We start from the raw sequence: 17612 nt of genomic DNA on the forward strand, positions 1-17612 counted from the left end.
AGAGCGGCTCACAATCTCCTTTCCCTTCCTCCCCCACAACAGACACCCAGTGAGGTAGATGAAGATATTGGATTTATATCCCGCCCTCCACTCCGAAGAGTCTCAGAGCGGCTCACAATCTCCTTTCCCTTCCTCCCCCACAACAGACACCCAGTGAGGTGGGTGGGGCTGGAGAGGGCTCTCACAGCAGCTGCCCTTTCAAGGACAGAGTCTCAGAGCGGCTCACAATCTCCTTTCCCTTCCTCCCCTACAACAGACACCCTGTGAGGTGGGTGGGGCTGAGAGGACTCTCACAGCAGCTGCCCTTTCAAGGACAACCTCTGCCAGAGCTATGGCTGACCCAAGGCCATTCCAGCAGGTGCAAGTGGAGGAGTGGGGAATCATACCCAGTTCTCCCAGATAAGAGTCCACGCACTTAACCACTACACCACACCACTACACCAAACTGTGGGTTAAATACAATTATTTATATTTGAATGGTTTTTCTTGTTATGTAATTGGATATAGAAGCTGGTTCATGTGGGGCTTTTTGCTTTTTTGTTTTCTTATGTTAAGTGTGGCAAGTGTTTTAAGGCCAAAGGTACATCGGCAACGCGCTACCTGCTGATAACAAGGGGCAAAAAAATCACCCGCTCTTGCCGTCGGAAAGGCACACAAACACCAACAAACGTGTAAAACGAAATAAAAGCTATGGCAAAATTATTTTATTTGTATTACCAAGATATAAACAAAGAACATCTGTGCTATTAAATATAGCTAAAGGTTCATACTGGCATCCTGCTAACAAGTTTTTGATCCATAATCCAAACTTTTGTTGCACTGGAGGCAGTGCACGCCATCGTGAGGGTTGTACGATCCTGGACTGCAAACCACTAGAAACAAAAAAACCAAAATGAAGTATTATAAATAAATCCCAACCGCAATCAATAATAAATCCCAATCACAAACAAGGCTTCATTCTATTCTTTTCTAACCAGTATTCCAAAACGTGGTTGACTTTAGGACTTTAAAGCTTTAATTGCAACCTGCTCTGCTAACTTTGTGGGGAAGTACGCTTTGTTAAAAGTATGTGGTGATTACGGTGGTGGGAAGTGCTATGCGGTGACCTCTTCATGGGATTCTCAAGGCAAGAGATGAATAGAGGTGGTCTGCCACTTATTTCCTCTATGCCAAGACCCTATACTCCCTTGCTGGTCTCCCATCCAAAGACTAACTCGGGCTGACCCTGCTTAGCTTCCAAGATATGGAGAGATAGGTTAGCCTGGGCTATCCAGATCAGGGCTCAAGAATGTGGTACAGGGGGAGGAACGGCGGCTCAGTGGGAGAGCATCTGCTTGACAAGCAGAAGGTCCCAGGTTCAATCCCTGGCATCTCCAACTAAAAAGGGTCCAGGCAAGGAGGCGTGAAAAACCTCAGCTTGAGACTCTGGAGAGCCACTGCTGGTCAGGGGAGGGACGGTGGCTTAGTGGTAGAGCATCTGCTTGGTAAGCAAGAGGTCCCAGGTTCAATCCCCAGCATCTCCAACTAAAAAGGGTCCAGGCAAGTAGATATGAAAAACCTCAGCTGGAGACCCTGGAGAGCCGCTGCCAGTCTGAGTAGACAATGCTGACTTTGAGGGTCTGATTCAGTATAAGACAGCTTCATATGTTCATGTATAGGATTTTTTTAGGGGAGGGACGGTGGCTCAGTGGCAGAGCATCTGCTTGGTAAACAGAAGGTCCCCGATTCAATCCCTGGCATCTCCAACTTAAAAAGGGTCCAGGCAAGTAGGCATGAGAAACCTCAGCTTGAGACCCTGGAGAGCTGCTGCCCGTCTGAGTAGACAAGACTGACTTTGATGGACCAAGGGTCTGATTTAGTATAAGGCAGCTTCATATGTTCATATATATTCATATATTCAGTTAACACAGGACTTATGAGGGCCAGATGTGTCATATTTTTGAGGCCAGGCCACGTGTATCATAAAATGAAATGCCAAGTAGTGGAGATTACAAACTTTATAAAGGAGACAGAGAAACACAATAAAAGCTATTATTTTTTAAACTTAAAATACAAACATGCTTAAAACTCTTGTGATCTTTTCTTTAAAATGGAAACGTGGGAGAATATTGGGATTTGGCAATGCAATTAAAAAAATAAAACAAAAAAAGTACAAGGATCACAGCAGAAACTAAAAATATAAACCAAAAATATATAATGCTCTGGACTTAGGAAAGCATAAAACGGCTGGATATTGCAAGCTTCTCCCCCTGCCCCCAGGTCTACTCAGAGTGGCAATGGCTCTTCAGTGAAATACCCCCTAGGCACCAGTCCTCAGGTCCATTCAGCAGAGACATGCTGGCTCAAAGCATCAACCCTTTATTTGCAAGGTCACACAAATCCAGCAAGGAACAGCTTCCCACTGGCCATATAAATGCTGCGAAGTGAAACTGACATCCACTCCATTCAAAAACAACCACCACCACCTTTAATGGCATACCATAGCATCACACCCTCCATTCAAATACATCACGGCGCAGACAAAGCTGCAAGGAAAAGATGGAATGGATTTTCCATTAAGGTCTCTGTTCCGAGAGAGACTACTCCCAGAGTAGTCTACCTGGGCAAAGAGTCCTTAACAGAGTGTCCTTTCCGCATTTTCTTTGCAGCTTTGCAATCCCAGAATTGCTTCCTGCTTCAGCCTGCTCTGCTATCTGCTATCTGACCCGTATTTTCTCTAAACTTGCTATTAATCAAACAATCTAATTCCCTACATAGTTTTACCATGGAAAGATTCCCCCCACGACCAGTCATTTCTGGAAGTTTAGAGAACCTTCTAGATCCCACGCTCCCGTTTTCCTCTTCCTCTTATGCGCAGTTCGAAATTTCCACTTCCGCAGCCCTCCAAAGTCCGCCATCTCATCCCAATCACAAATCAGGCTTTGTTCTAGTCCAGGGGAGACAAAACTGTGGCTCAGGAGCCACATGTGGCTCTTTCACACACACTGTGTGGCTCTCAAAGCCTTCACCACCCCATCAGCTGGCTTGGAGAATGCATTGAAAATTAAATTTGATTTCTTTCTGCATCTCCCTCTCTCCCCCATCTATTTGCCTTCCTTCCTTGTCTTGCAGCTCCCAAACATCTACAAAAAACCTCAAAGGCTCACAGCTACAATTACTGGCAAACAATTATATAACAAATTCAAAAAGTGTGATTATTCCAAGATTTCAAAAGTGCAATATAAAGAGTAAAAAACAATTTCATACACGTTTGTTCATACAAATTTCACTCTGGCCTGACAAACAAATCAGCCGTCTTAAATACAATAAATTCCACTGCAATCGTTCCATAAGTTCAGAGGCAAAACCCAGCGCCATTTTTCAGAGATTGTCAGTGGTAATAAAGCTGTACCCCAATTCCAATAACTGATCATGGGATTGCAAGCTGGAGCCGGCCGTTTCACACGGAGGCTTCGTCAGATATTTGTACTGGAGTTGTGCAAATCTTCCAAGTCTTTTCTATCCATTTCCTTTTTCTTTTTTTGCTCCCGAGTGAACGGTCTCATGCAAGCGACTAAATACACCAATCATTCACTATTACAAGCAGCCATTCTTTGGAGACAACCATCTCAGACATCTGATGGCTCTCGGGCATCTGATGTCCATGTCTTGCAGCTCTCAAACATCTGACATTTATTCTATGTGGCTCTTATGTTAAGCAACTTTGGCCACCCCTGGTCTTGTCTTTCCAAAACAGTATTCCAAAATATGGTCGACTCCTTAGTGGGGGGGGGGGGGCAAAGTACTGAACAAAACAATAGCCATATGTGAGGGAAGAAGGGAGAAGGAATCAGAGGATTTCCTGGGCCTCTTCCAGGACTGAAAAATCATGGTGCACCCTTACAGATGAATCGTAACACTCTTTGTATGGAAACACCCAGAGCTTTTTTGTAGCAGAAACACCTTTGCATATTAGGCCACACCCCAATGATGTAGCCAATCCTCCTGGAGCTAGCAGTAGACCCCTGTACTAAGAGCCCTGTAAGCTCTTGGAGGATTGGCTACATCAGGGAGGTGTGGTCGAATATGCAAAGGAGCTCCTGCCACAAAAAAAGCCCTGGAAACATCTACTGCAGAGGGGAAACAAGACCTCATCCAACAACGGGGTAAAGCAGCCTAAAGTATTGCTCCTGAGGAATCCTGTGCTCTCAAGCTTCTGCAACGAGTGCTGTTCACTCAGCTCTGTGTTCGCATCACAGATTTCTGGAGTGGGGCAGTGCATATAAAACACAGCCAAGACCCCCTGCATAAGGAACCAATCAATGATTTATTATGGTACCAAGCCAGACAGTATACATGTGTACCAGAGTTATAAAACAGGATCATTAAAACAAATATATCCAATATTACTAAAAGTATGAAATATATAAACCAGTTTTCCAAGCATAATGTTTCTCACCACTAGAAAAGCATTTGGCAGTTTAACCTTTTCCTTAATTGGTCCTTTGCTCCGAAAAGTGAACTGCAGACCCCACCTGAATCTAGAAGAATTTTACGCCCCAAATGAAAACAGTACCTGGATACAAGCCCCATATTCAGTGAGGTTTACTTCTCTGAACGTGTTTTAAAAAGTCAAGGTGGTCCCCTGTGCAAGTACCAGTTGTTTCCGAATCTGGGGTGACGTTGCATCGCAACGTTTTCACAGCAGACTTTTTAGGGGTGGTTTGCCATCGCCTTCCCCAGTCATCTACAAGCTGAGTACTCATTCTACTGACCTCAAAAGGATGGAATGCTGAGTCAACCTTGAGCCGGCTATCTGAACCCAGCTTCCGCCAGGATCAATCTCAGGTCGTGAGCAGAGAGTTTGGACTGCAGTACTGCAGCTTTACCACTTTGCACCACGAGGCTCTTTCCAGTATTACTAAAAGTATGAAATATATATACCAGTTTTCCATCCATAATGTTTCTCACCACCAGAAAAGCATTTGGCATTTTAACCTTTTTCTTAATTGGCCCTTTGCTCTGAAAAGTGAACTACAGACCCCACCTGAATCTATACAAATTTTACGCCCCAAATGAAAACAGTACCTGGACACAAGCCCCATATTCGGTGAGGTTTAGTTCTCTGAACGTGTTTATCAAAAATAAAAATGCTCATACTCGTACTGAATAGTTTTAGCTCCACCTAGTGATCAAAAATACTAGCAAGCTAGGCACTTCCATAGTCCCTTGTCTTTCATGGTCATCACTTTGGGAACTGAAAATGTAGGGAAGAATTCTTAAAAACTCCCCAGCGATCCCTAACCTGAATGACCAAATCAGATACAGGAGTGGCAAATTCATTTTAATATTGGGGGAGGGGAGTCATCTATTTTTGACAAGAAATGGGCATTCCCTGATTGAACTGTCATAATTCTCTAAAAGGAAATGACAAGGGTTCTTCTCGGAGAAATCACATGTACCGCGTGAACAGACAGAACACGTGTAACATGAAGGTGGGAAGTGATACTCCATGCTGAAAGAAATGTGCAGCCAGGAGAACTGGTCTCCTAACAACAGGAGTGAGGAGACAAAAAGTGACCCAAGTTTGGCTCTGATAAATATGCGCTGCTCAAAACACATGTTTGTTCTCATGATTGTTAGGAAACAAAGAGAACTGTTTGGGTCAACTGGTTTGGAGAGCTGCCCTCTGCTTTTCCTGTTTTCTTTCTCTCACAGCACTAAACCCCCAAGGCTGGATGCAAACTGAATGTTCCACTAATGGAAAGGGAGGTGTAATCTCGGTCAACTGCCAATGCAGGCCCGCAGCTTGCCTTGCAGCCTTCAGGACTAGCATTTTGGGGAGATCTATGGGATTCCAGCAGTTGTGGTGGATAGTTCTGTTGAACCAATGGCTGAGCCTTCTGTTAGGTGTAAATTGTCGGATTTGATCCTATGACTACCTGTGGCTGACTTCCCCAGATTCCCACCAGACATTTCTCTCCTGAGCCAGTTTGGTGTAGTGGTGAAGTGCGCGGACTCTTATCTTAGAGAACCGGGTTTGATTCCCCACTCCTCCACTTGCAGCTGCTGGAATGGCCTTGGGTCAGCCATAGCTCTCACAGAGTTGTCCTTGAAAGGGCAGCTTATGGGAGAGCTCTCTCAGCTCCACCTACCTCACTGGGTGTCTGTGGTGGGAGGGGAAGGTAAAGGAGATTGTAAGCTGCTCTGAGATTCGGCGTGAAGGGTGGGGTATAAATCCAATATCATCATCTTCCTCATTCAGCAGAGAAAAATGCTTGCAGGGGACAGGCTAGGAGTGGTAAGCAGCAGAAGTGCCCAAGTTCAGCTCTGTCACCCTTTGCCCTAAGAATCAACCCTCCAGCTCTCACTTTATATCCAGCCAAAGCAGACTACAGTTGAAACGCTTGGGGCTCTTTGGCTCGGAGAAACGTCGACTGCAGTGTGACATGATAGAGGTTTACAAGATTATGCATGGGATGGAGAAAGTAGAGAAAGAAGTATTTTTCTCCCTTTCTCACAATACAAGAACTCGTGGGCATTCCATGAAATTGCTGAGCAGTCAGGTTAAAAGCGGATAAAAAGAAGTACTTCTTCACCCAAAGGGTGATTAACATGTGGAATTCACTGCCACAGGAGGTGGCGGTGGCTACAAGCATAGCCAGCTTTAAGAGGAGATTGGATAAAAATATGGAGCAGAGGTCCATCAGTGGCTATTAGCTACAGTATATATATGTGTGTGTGTGTATATGTATGTAATGTGTGTGTGTGTATGTACACACACACACATATATTGGCCACTGTGTGACACAGAATGTTGGACTGGATGGGCCACTGGCTTGAACATATGAACATATGAAGCTGCCTTATACTGAATCAGACCTTTGGTCCATCAAAGTCAGTATTGTCTTCTCAGACTGGCAGTGGCTCTCCAGGGTCTCAAGCTGAGGTTTTTCACACCTATTTGCCTGGACCCTTTTTTGGAGATGCCAGGGATTGAACCTGGGACCTTCTGCTTCCCAAGCAGATGCTCTACCACTGAGCCACCGTCCCTCCCCCTTGATCCAACATGGCTTCTCTTATGTTCTTATGTAAACAAGCAACTGGCATCCATCACATCTTGTTCACTTAAGTCAACTCCCAAAGCAAACGCACCCAAGAATCTGTGTTCAATAATGCTACAAAGCATATACAACGCAGAAAGAAATATATTCAACAAATTCATACAATACACTGGCACAATCCTTGTTACAAAAAGTCTCTTTGCAATAAAGTAACTTCCAACCAACCAAACAGTCCCTTTACTCAAGCAGTCTCTTAATGATATTCAATGTTGTCTTCAAATGAGTATCCTTGAAAATAGTATTAAAAATCCCAATTAACAACGGTCTAAACCCGAACTCTGAATCATGTGAAGCTGTAAAGCTGAGTAACATTGTTAATCAGGATCCCGAAAGGAAGCTATACACAAACTTTTTTTCTGTATGTGTTTGGAACAACTGTATGGATAGAACTTTTTCTTGAAATAAGACCTACCCGATGAAGGGCCACAGACTGAGACCTGCTTCAAAACCTGGAAATCGCGTAATGTGGAGTTATACTTTGAGGCTACTATTTTCAAGAATATATACTCATTTGAAGACAACATTGAGTATCAAGAAGAGACTGCTTGGTTGGAAGGACTTTATTGCAAAGAGACTTTTTGTAGCAAAGATTGTGCCAGTGTATTGTATGAATTTGTTGAATATTTTTTTTGTACATTGTATATTCTTTGTAGTGTTACTGAACACAAATTCTTGGGTGTGTTTGCTTTGGGATATTTCTACTGTATTCCCTCTTCTGTTATATTTGACAATGTCAACTCCAGCAAATATAATTACAGGCTCTGCCTAAAAGCTCTGCAGGGGCCCAGTTCAGTTCAGAACCACTGCATGGGGAAAGAGGGGCTCCTACTCCTCACATGCCATTTTTTCACTGATTCCAAACAGCCCTGGTGGAGGTGATCTGCCCCTCTTTAGAATTTCATGTGCACAATTTTAGATGGGCATTCTATTATAGCTGGTGTACAGCCGCAGGTAAGCACATCTGCTCCAGGGAACCCAGGCTCAACTTGCGTAAAAAGTCTCATGTACTTTGGCTCCAAGCAGGGGTGGAACTCTAGCAGGAGCTCCTTTGCATATTAGGCCACACACCCCTGATGTAGCCAATCCTCCAAGAGCTTACAGGGCTCTTTTTTGTAAGCTCCAAGAGGACTGGCTACATCAGGGGCATGTGGCCTAATATGCAAAGGAGCTCCTGCTAGAATTCCACCCCTGTGTCAGAACTTAAGAACTTCAAACAGATCCCATACTTGGTTGCAAAGCTAGGATTTTATTAGAGAGAACTAAGTACTGGAAGAGACGAGATAACAGTGATGGCCAGGGCCAGCACCAGCACAGTTTTATACACTAAAGCAAACACATCACAAAGCCACAATTCACACCGTTGCAAGCACATCTGTCTTCCCACCATCCACTATCAGCAAGGAGGTTGCCTCCTCACTCTGAAGGCCACACGGCTTGGCTTCAAAGGGCACCAGTGTGAGAATGTGCAGAGACACACCATAATTCAGTCTACAGCCCTAAATATTTTGGATGCCAGTAGGGCAAGGTTAATTGCTACATAGGCACTCGGGGTTGTTAGGAGGTTACAACATGGAGTCAGTTTGGTTCAGTTACAATCTATGCATGAGCAATACTGAAATTACAATACAAGTACTGGTTACATTACAGTGAAGCATCAGCAATAGTTACAAGTTCTGACACCCTGGTCCAAGCATTAGTTTATTTTGCTATGGAGCTTCCCTAAGCTGTGTCTTGTGAACATAGGGATGACTTATTTCTGTGCAGCCTTTAAAAAAAAAACACCACCAGCCTTTGTATGGGTATGTTAGTCTGCTTAAGAATAGAGGTGGTGTGATTAGTGCCCAAGACTTGGACAAAAGGCGAAGGACCATTTAAATTGCCATGCAATTTGCTGAGGTCTTTTAGGAAAGACAGGAATATCCCTTCAAGCACAGCCATTAGGAACACTACATGCTTTCAAAGCCTGCCACTCTCCCCCCCCCCCACCGCCCCCATGAGTCCATATGACCACAGCCAGCGCAAAAGTGAGGCTGAGGTTCTTGATGGTCACAAACGGCAGAAGGGTATACTGCCTAAACTTCAAAATAGCTCAGGGGTGCCCATACCCACTAATTCAAACACTCTAACCACCTGAGATTGCAGAGTCGAAACCAGCATTTAAAAGTGCTTTTGCACACTTTCTGCTAATGTCTGGAATGAGAGAAAAACAGGATGCCCACAGACAATTCCCAAGCAGAGTCACATACTGGGGACACCCCTTGAGTGCAACAAACGTAAGAACGTAAGAGAAGCCATGTTGGATCAGGCCAATGGCCCATCCAGTCCAACACTCTGTGTCACATAAGAACATTAGAGAAGCCATGTTGGATCAGGCCAATGGCCCATCCAGTCCAACACTCTGAGTCACATAAGAACATAAGAGAAGCCATGTTGGATCAGGCCAATGGCCCATCCAGTCCAACACTCTGATTCACATAAGAACATAAGAGAAGCCATGTTGGATCAGGCCAATGGCCCATCCAGTCCAACACTCTGAGTCACATAAGAACATAAGAGAAGCCATGTTGGATCAGGCCAATGGCCCATCCAGTCCAACACTCTGAGTCACATAAGAACATAAGAGAAGCCATGTTAGATCAGGCCAATGGCCCATCCAGTCCAACACTCTGTGTCACATAAGAACATTAGAGAAGCCATGTTGGATCAGGCCAATGGCCCATCCAGTCCAATACTCTGTGTCACACAGTGGCCAAAAAACCCAAGTGCTATCAAGAGGTCCACCAGTGGGGCTAGAAGCCCTCCCACTGTGCCCCCCACCCCAAGCACCAAGAATACAGAGCATCACTTCTCCAAAGGTGAGCCAAAGATTGTCATTCAATAAGCTGGAACAGCTGCAGCACTGGGGCTGAGCAGGAAAAGAGACTTCTCTCACCTGCTTCAAACCCTCCCCCTTTATTTGTAACACCTGGAGTCCATGCAAACGTGCATAGAGCTCTACAGAAGATCAACAGAGCCGTAACAGCCAAATGAAAGCCTTGCCTAATTCATAGGTGCAGGCGATAAAGAAGGGGGAGACTTGGATGAATGACCAGGCACTTTCTGAGTTCACTGCTGAGAAAGTAAATGACGTTTCTTCACACATTACCACCCCATGTCACAACTGCCTTAGTAAGACATGAACTCTCCTGGTGCTCTTTCCACCTGATGAGTATAAGCATCCCCCAAATATTCTGCCTCATATATTTTATGGGCTCCCGGGGACACCATTTCACACCTCACAAACTTTTTAGTGAACTAAGCCCGTTCATTTGTTCTTGTATCGTTAAGCTGACATATTCTGTTCAATTCTGGGTCTGAGAATACGGCATACACCTCATACTGGGCAATGCGATTTTCTTTTTCCTTTCGCAGCCACGGCATTAAGAGAGTACTTTTAATGCTCTTTGGGAATCAAGGCGCCTGCCTCAGGAAGGAAAGGAAAGGTCCCCTGTGCAAACACCAGTTGTTTCCACCTCTGGAGTGACATTGCTTTCACAATGTTTTTACGGCAGACTTTTTACAGGGTGGTTTGCCATTGCCTTCCTCAGTCTTTTACACTTTCCCCCCAGCAAGCTGGGTACTCATCTGACCGACCTCAGAAGGATGGAAGGCTGAGTCAACCTCCAGCCGGCTACCTGAATCCAGCTTCCGCCGGAATTGAACTCAGATCATGAGCAGAGTTCAGACCACAGTACTGCAGTAATGCTGCTTTACCACTCTGCGCCACGGGGCCACTCTGCCTCAGGACACTGGGGTAAACTTAAGAACATAAGAGAAGCCATGTCAGATCAGGCCAATGGCCCATCCAGTCCAACACTCTGTGTCACACAGTGGCCAAAAAACCCAAGTGCCATCAAGAGGTCCACCAGTAGGACTAGAAGCCCTTCCACTGTGCCCTCCAAACACAAGAATACAAAGCCTCACTGCCCCAGACAGAGAGTTCCCACAATACGCTGTGGCTAATAGCCACTGATGGACCTCTGCTCCATATTTTTATCCAATCCCCTCTTGAAGCTGGCTATGCTTGCAGCCGCCACCACCTCCTGAGGCAGTGAATTCCACGTGTTAATCACCCTTTGGGTGAAGGACTTCCTTTTATCTGTTCTAACCCGACTGCTCAGCAATTTCATTGAACGCCCACGAGTTCTTGTATTGTGAGAAAGGGAGAAAAGGACTTTACCTTCTCTATCCCAGGCATAATCTCGTAAACTTGGATACTGCACTTGAACCTAGACATCCCAGTACACTGACAACATGACACGCCACTTCATTAATGGAATAACCCTTGGAAACTCAAGATTCAGATAGAAATCATGCCAACAGCCCTCCCCTCCACACATACAATGACAGCTGCACTCGTAGCTTTATAACAACAATGGCCAAACACGTTTAATGCAAGAGCCACACCAAATAAATGCCAGATGTTTGAGAGCCACAAGACATGAGCATCAGATGCTGGAGGGAGGGAGGGAGGGAGGGAAGGAAGGAAGGAAGGAAGGAAGGAAGGAAGGAAGGAAGGAAGGAAGGAAGGAAGGAAGGAAGGAAGGAAGGAAGGAAGGAAGGAAGGAGAGGGAGGGAGGGAGGGAGGGAGGGAGGGAGGGAGGGAAGGAAGGAAGGAAGGAAGGAAGGAAGGAAGGAAGGAAGGAAGGAAGGAAGGAAGGAAGGAAGGAAGGAAGGATGGAAGGAAGGAAGGAAGGAGAGGGAGGGAGGGAGGGAGGGAGGGAAGGAAGGAAGGAAGGAGAGGGAGGGAGGGAGGGAGGGAGGGAGGAAGGAAGGAAGGAAGGAAGGAAGGAAGGAAGGAAGGAAGGAAGGAAGGAAGGAAGGAAGGAAGGAAGGAAGGAAGGAGAGGGAGGGAGGGAGGGAAGGAAGGAGAGGGAGGGAGGGAGGGAGGGAGGGAGGGAAGGAAGGAAGGAAGGAAGGAAGGAAGGAAGGAAGGAAGGAAGGAAGGAAGGAAGGAGAGGGAGGGAGGGAGGGAGGGAGGGAGGAAGGAAGGAAGGAAGGAAGGAAGGAAGGAAGGAAGGAAGGAAGGAAGGAAGGAAGGAAGGAAGGAAGGAAGGAAGGAAGGAAGGAAGGAAGGAAGGAAGGAAGGAAGGAAGGAAGGAAGGAAGGAAGGAAAATAGATGGGGGGGAGGTGGAAAGATGCTTTAAATGCATCTCCAAGCTGCTGGCTGGCTTGGCGAAATGATTTAAAGAGACAAATGTTTTCTCCAAGCCAACCAACAGAGCAGTGGAAGCTTTGAGAGCCACTCGATATGTGTGAAAGAGCCACAGTCTGGCCACCCCTGCTTTATAACAAGTTTCAGGTTAACTCCAGGAAACTGACACAAAAAGAGATGCTATTATTTCATAGCCATCCCCTCCAAAACAAATCCAGCTGACGCCCCAAGCACTGCGACCTCTTCTCTGAGAAAGGAGTGGTCAAGCTTCTTTTAGGTCTTCCAGTCCAACCTTTAGCCACCCCCAACTTTGCGCAACGGACGGGTGGGTCCCTTAGCAGAGAAGGGCAGCATCTTGAGCGCCACAGATTATGTTAGAACAAGACACCCTTAAAGGCACCAATTACGCATGAGCTCTACAAACAGGTCAGAGTCATGGAAGATGATCTACATGCCTTCACAGAAGCGCAGTTTGTCTGAACTGTTCTAGAGGATGTGTCTTGGGTTGCCAACAAAAGAACCTTCCACCTGCGAAGGGTTCAGGTGCAGCAAAACACACCAACAGTTCAGCAACACTACTGAACTCTTACAGCAATGCAATTGCAAAAGAAGAAATGTGATTGGAAAGCACCACGTACGAAGCCTTCACTGTTGATACGCTCAATACCGAAACTGGAAAGCATGCTTCCCACTATGATTTCAGCCTCGTTTTTGCATTTCCGACCATCGGAGACATTAGTGCAACTGGCCTGCCAAAGTGTGCGCTGGTGTGAGTGAGGGGAGCCGCTTGACAGATATTTCTTTCTTTCTTTATTTTTCGTATTTATATCCCGCCCTCCCCGCCGAAGCAGGCTCAGGGCGGCTCACAGCGCCAAATATCAACAATAAAACCATAAAACAATAAAAACAATTACAATAATATCAGTTAAAATTAAAGAATTTACAGTTTAAAATTATTAATACAATTTTAATAGTTTTGGTGCCGAGTTCCACGCAATGATGTTGAGCAGCTCTGTACTTTGGTTGAAGGCCATTCGAAATAATGTTGTCTTGCAGGCCTTCTGGAATGGGGCAAGATCCCGCAAGGCTCTAACCTCATCTGGGAGTTGGTTCCACAAGTGGGGGGGGGGGCCGCAATACAGATCTCCCGTGGAGCCGCACTCAGACCCAGAGGGGGCCACCCATCAGCATGCCAGCACAGCACATAAACCAACTGGCCTGTTCAACGTATGCAAGATGGTACTTTCCGGTTTCTAGCACGAGCAAGGAGCCCAACAAGGCACACTGCTCTCTCAGGATCACAGAAGACGACCATATAAAATGTTGGTCACAGTCACGTAAAACTGAAAAGCGATCTGGCACTTTAAAAAAAAAAAGGCATAAAAGGTACTTTTATAAAAAGGGAGGCAAGACTGAAAACAACTTGAAGAAGAGCCTTCTCAATCGCCGCCCCTCGTTGGCAGAACCAACTCCCTGAGGAGGCCAGAGCCTTGCGGGACCTTGCCCAGTTCCGCAAGCCCTGCAAGACAATGCTATCTCAGCTAGCATTTAACTAAATGACAACCACCGCCGAGGTACCAGCTCTCAATGGATGTTTAAACCACTGAATGCCATTTCTAAATTGTATTGGTACGAGCACCAGGCAGAAATACACTGCTTTTAATTTAATGTTTTAATGTTTTTTTATTGTTATTTTGCTATAAACTGTGAGCCGCCCTGAGCCTGCTTTAGCGGGGAGGGCGAGATATAAACCAAATACATCAACGTAAGAGGCAAAAAGGTACTTGGGGGAAAAAAGGCATAAAAGGGAGTGCACCCTTCCCACCTACCGCAACAGTGAGGACAATCGGGGTGCAGCAGAGGGTTCATTCCAAAGCCTTGGGAGCAGCGGTTGACCCACACCATTTGCAGAGTGCCTTCGATATAGTAGATCTCAGGCAGGGGGGCGGTCCGTTTCTCAAGGACTTCGACTTGTTGGCTGAAAAATTTCTCTATTAGGTCTCTCGCCTGCAGTAAACAGAAACGTTTTTTTTTTGTGAGTGGGACACCCGGAGGAGCCGCGCTTCTCTTTATCTCCTAGGTAGTTGTAACAGAATAAGTCAATATCATTAAATTCCGTGCCAGCGATTGGCAAGTCACGCATTTAGTGCCGGGGAAGTCTCCCTGCAGCCTGCGATAAGAGTGAACTCATTTGTTCAAAAGGCAGAAATACATTTGTTTTTAGTCTCCCCCTGCATCGCAAGGGGCCGCATTAAACAGTTCGCTAATTGTAACTACAGCATAATGCATTTTATCAGCACCGTTTCGTTCTAGTTTCTAGGCATCTGCATGCAAGGTAATAAAATACAGGTGACGTTACATGACTAACTAAAGCTATTAAATTGGAATGGTTTCTGGTTTAATTACTAGTCTTGATGCACTCTTCAAAAAGTTTCCCAAGACTGCTACTGCTGCTATTTTATTATTATTATTATTATTATTATTATTATTATTATTATTATTATTATTAACTGAATTGCCCCATCCTGGCTAGTGCAGGGCCTCTGGGTTATTTACAGCAATGAATAAAATATAATTATATAAAAACCACTAAAACCAATTAACTGAGATAAATCAGAAACCCAATATGAACATATGAAGCTGCCTTCTACTGAATCAGACCCTGGGTCCATCAAAGTCAGTATTGTCTTCTCAGACTGGCAGCGGCTCTCCAGGGTCTCAAGCTGAGGTTTTTCACACCTATTTGCCTGGACCCTTTTTTGGAGATGCCGGGGATTGAACCTGGGACCTTCTGCTTCCCAACCAGATGCTCTACCACTGAGCCACCGTTCGTCCCTGTTAATATTATCCTGTTAATATTCTCCTGAACCAGATTCTTGGATGCAACATGGGGTGACCCCACGGATGTGGAGGAGGGAGGTGCCAGCTCAGGACCATTGCTGTCCTAATCAAAATTATAATGTTTCTTGTAATTTTCAATCATGTGCAGAAAACATTTTAAAGGATTTCTCTTTCTCATCGCCACCTCTTTTCAAATGCAGCACTGCCCCTCCCAATGGTCACCCCGCCCCACACACAAAGCCCCTCTGTCAACAGGACAGATTCTGCATCTAGCAGTCCATTTTATAGCTTGACCAAACCATGAGCAACCCCAAAAGGGGCCGTATTAGTGAGATGGCCGGCGATTACGACTAACGCTTGACGGAGGTTTCCTTACAAGAAATTAAAACTTTTAAAGCGACAGTTCCTTCATCTGCAAACAACAGTTTTGAAACATGTTGAAGTAGAAGAAGCAGAAGCAAATGATGATGATATCGGATTTATATCCCACCCTCCACTCTGAATCTCAGAGTCTCAGAGCGGCTCACAATTTCCTTTATTGTCCTCCCCCACAACAGACACCCTGTGAGGCAGGTGGGGCTGAGAGAGCTCTCCCAGAAGCTGCCCTTTCAATAACAACTCCTACGAAGGCTCTGGCTGACCCAAGGCCATTCCAGCAGGTGCAAGTGGAGGAGTGGGGAATCAAACCCGGTTCTCCCAGATAAGAGTCCGCACACTTAACCACTACGCCAAACTGGCTCTCTACACCAAACTGGCTCTGAAGTAGTTAACCTGAAGTAGTACATGGAAATTCTACAAAGAATCCTAATGTTGAAGAGAAAACAGCAATTATAGTTTGGTTAGAATCATAAAATGCCAGCAGTCAGAAATTTCGCATTTCCGATACATCTTTGCCCAGGCAGCTAACAAACAGCGGTGCCACCAGGAGGTCCATCAGTGGGGGCACAGGGTCCTCCACAGGAATTCACAGACGGGATTGGCGGAGCAGATCTTCCCCACCTTTCTCTTCGTTCAACAGCCTAGCGTTTATTTCCATCACTTATAGCAGCCCTTTCTCAATGAGATTCAAGAAGCCAGGCATTTGTCCCAGAACCCCTCTCTTAGGATCAGGAAATCCTTGCAGGCGAACCGGGCCAGGACTCAGCCAGGATCCTGTTTGCGGCGCTATTGGGAGGGGGAGCAGGCAGGCTGGCAGCAAGCGCAGGAAGCTGGGGCCCTCCCAAGCTGATGCCAGGCCTATCAGTGGGTCCTGGGTGTCCAGGGGGGCGGGAGTACCCTGGCCACTACTTAGGGCACCACGCTGCCCCTTGATTGCCATCTTCCCAGTGTCCAACGCCCTTCGCCTTGGCGCTGGGGCTGCAAACATGTTACAGGAATTTGGAGGGAGGGGGGGCTGCAGTAATAATGGGGAATCAAGTAAAACTTCCCCTTCTCTCTTCTGCTAACAGGAGCCGTGAAAGATCCACTCCGCTGACACCTTCTGTGAATTCTTCCAGTGGATCCCGCTCATACTCTGCAAGTGCAAACAAAAGAACCAACAATTCTGATCTCAAAAAGAACGTTGGCAAAGGATGGGCTACCCTCTGCGCAAAGAAGAATGTGACTGAATTCACAGCACATAAAACTCTGATTCAGCTACAGCAATACAAGGTCAAGGCAATCACTAGCAGGTAACATGAACTTAGTATTGTTTGTGTTATGTATGTGGACTCAAGAGAAGGCTTTGGATATTCCTGCCGGGCTCATTGGAGCCAGGCAGACTGAGCTTGGGGACTTGGGAACAAAGGGCTGCAGGATCCAAATCCCTGCGGCCCTAGACCAATCACAAGCCTCCACCGGTTTGAATGACCCAATGAGGTGCTAGCGCGGGAATCACGAGATGTATATAAGTTGGGCCAGTAGGCCCCATCCGCAATCTTGTATTGTAACCTTTACTATGTGATTCCTGTTAAAGAGCTTGTCATCACTTACTCTGAGACTCAGCCATGCATAGAACCCACTATATTATAGTTTCTTTGTTTTATATCCCGCCCTCCCCGCCAAAGCAAGCTCAGGGCGGCTTACACGTTCATGTGGATACAAGAAATATAAAAATTCATTAAAGCATAAAATCACAAAAAGATCAAAACATTTTTATTTATTTGAGTCTATTTCTATTCCGCCCATTCCCTGCAGGGCTCAGGGCGGAGCACAACGCACGATAAAACAATAAAATGCAATAAAAACATTTCATAAACGAACAACTCAGCAGCACTCAGAAAATGTTCCATATCACCGCACATTGCCCAGCCTGGCCGTCTCCCATCATGATAAGATGTTATCCCATAGAGATGGCAGCTATTATGCCATTTTGTAGCACAGGGGACAGTGCCGGCAGGGGAGGCCAACTGGATCACGAAGAGACACCCGCAGCCTCAACTAAAAGCCTGGCGGAACAGCTCCGTTTATTTCAAGTGCCACATTGATCTTTAGA

The 17612-nt window shown here is 45.9% G+C and overlaps 1 protein-coding gene and 1 non-coding gene across 2 annotated transcripts in view; one reads left to right on the plus strand and one right to left on the minus strand.

Moving 5' to 3' along the window:
* Positions 1-689: 689 nt before the first annotated feature.
* Positions 690-17612, minus strand: part of ZPBP (zona pellucida binding protein) — a 35027-nt gene continuing 18104 nt past the window's right edge. Inside the window, exons 6-7 of the mRNA XM_060248289.1 lie at positions 14128-14305; positions 690-872 (exon numbers count right to left, since the gene is read on the minus strand). Coding sequence (XP_060104272.1) covers positions 781-872; positions 14128-14305 — 270 coding nt within the window. The 3' untranslated portion in view covers positions 690-780. The remainder of the gene's footprint in view (positions 873-14127; positions 14306-17612) is intronic.
* On the plus strand, positions 1311-1376 carry TRNAV-GAC (transfer RNA valine (anticodon GAC)). Its single transcript has one exon. It is a non-coding gene; the product is annotated as a tRNA-Val (tRNA).

Source organism: Heteronotia binoei, chromosome 10, assembly GCF_032191835.1.
Source record: "Heteronotia binoei isolate CCM8104 ecotype False Entrance Well chromosome 10, APGP_CSIRO_Hbin_v1, whole genome shotgun sequence".
Taxonomy (NCBI): domain Eukaryota; kingdom Metazoa; phylum Chordata; class Lepidosauria; order Squamata; family Gekkonidae; genus Heteronotia; species Heteronotia binoei.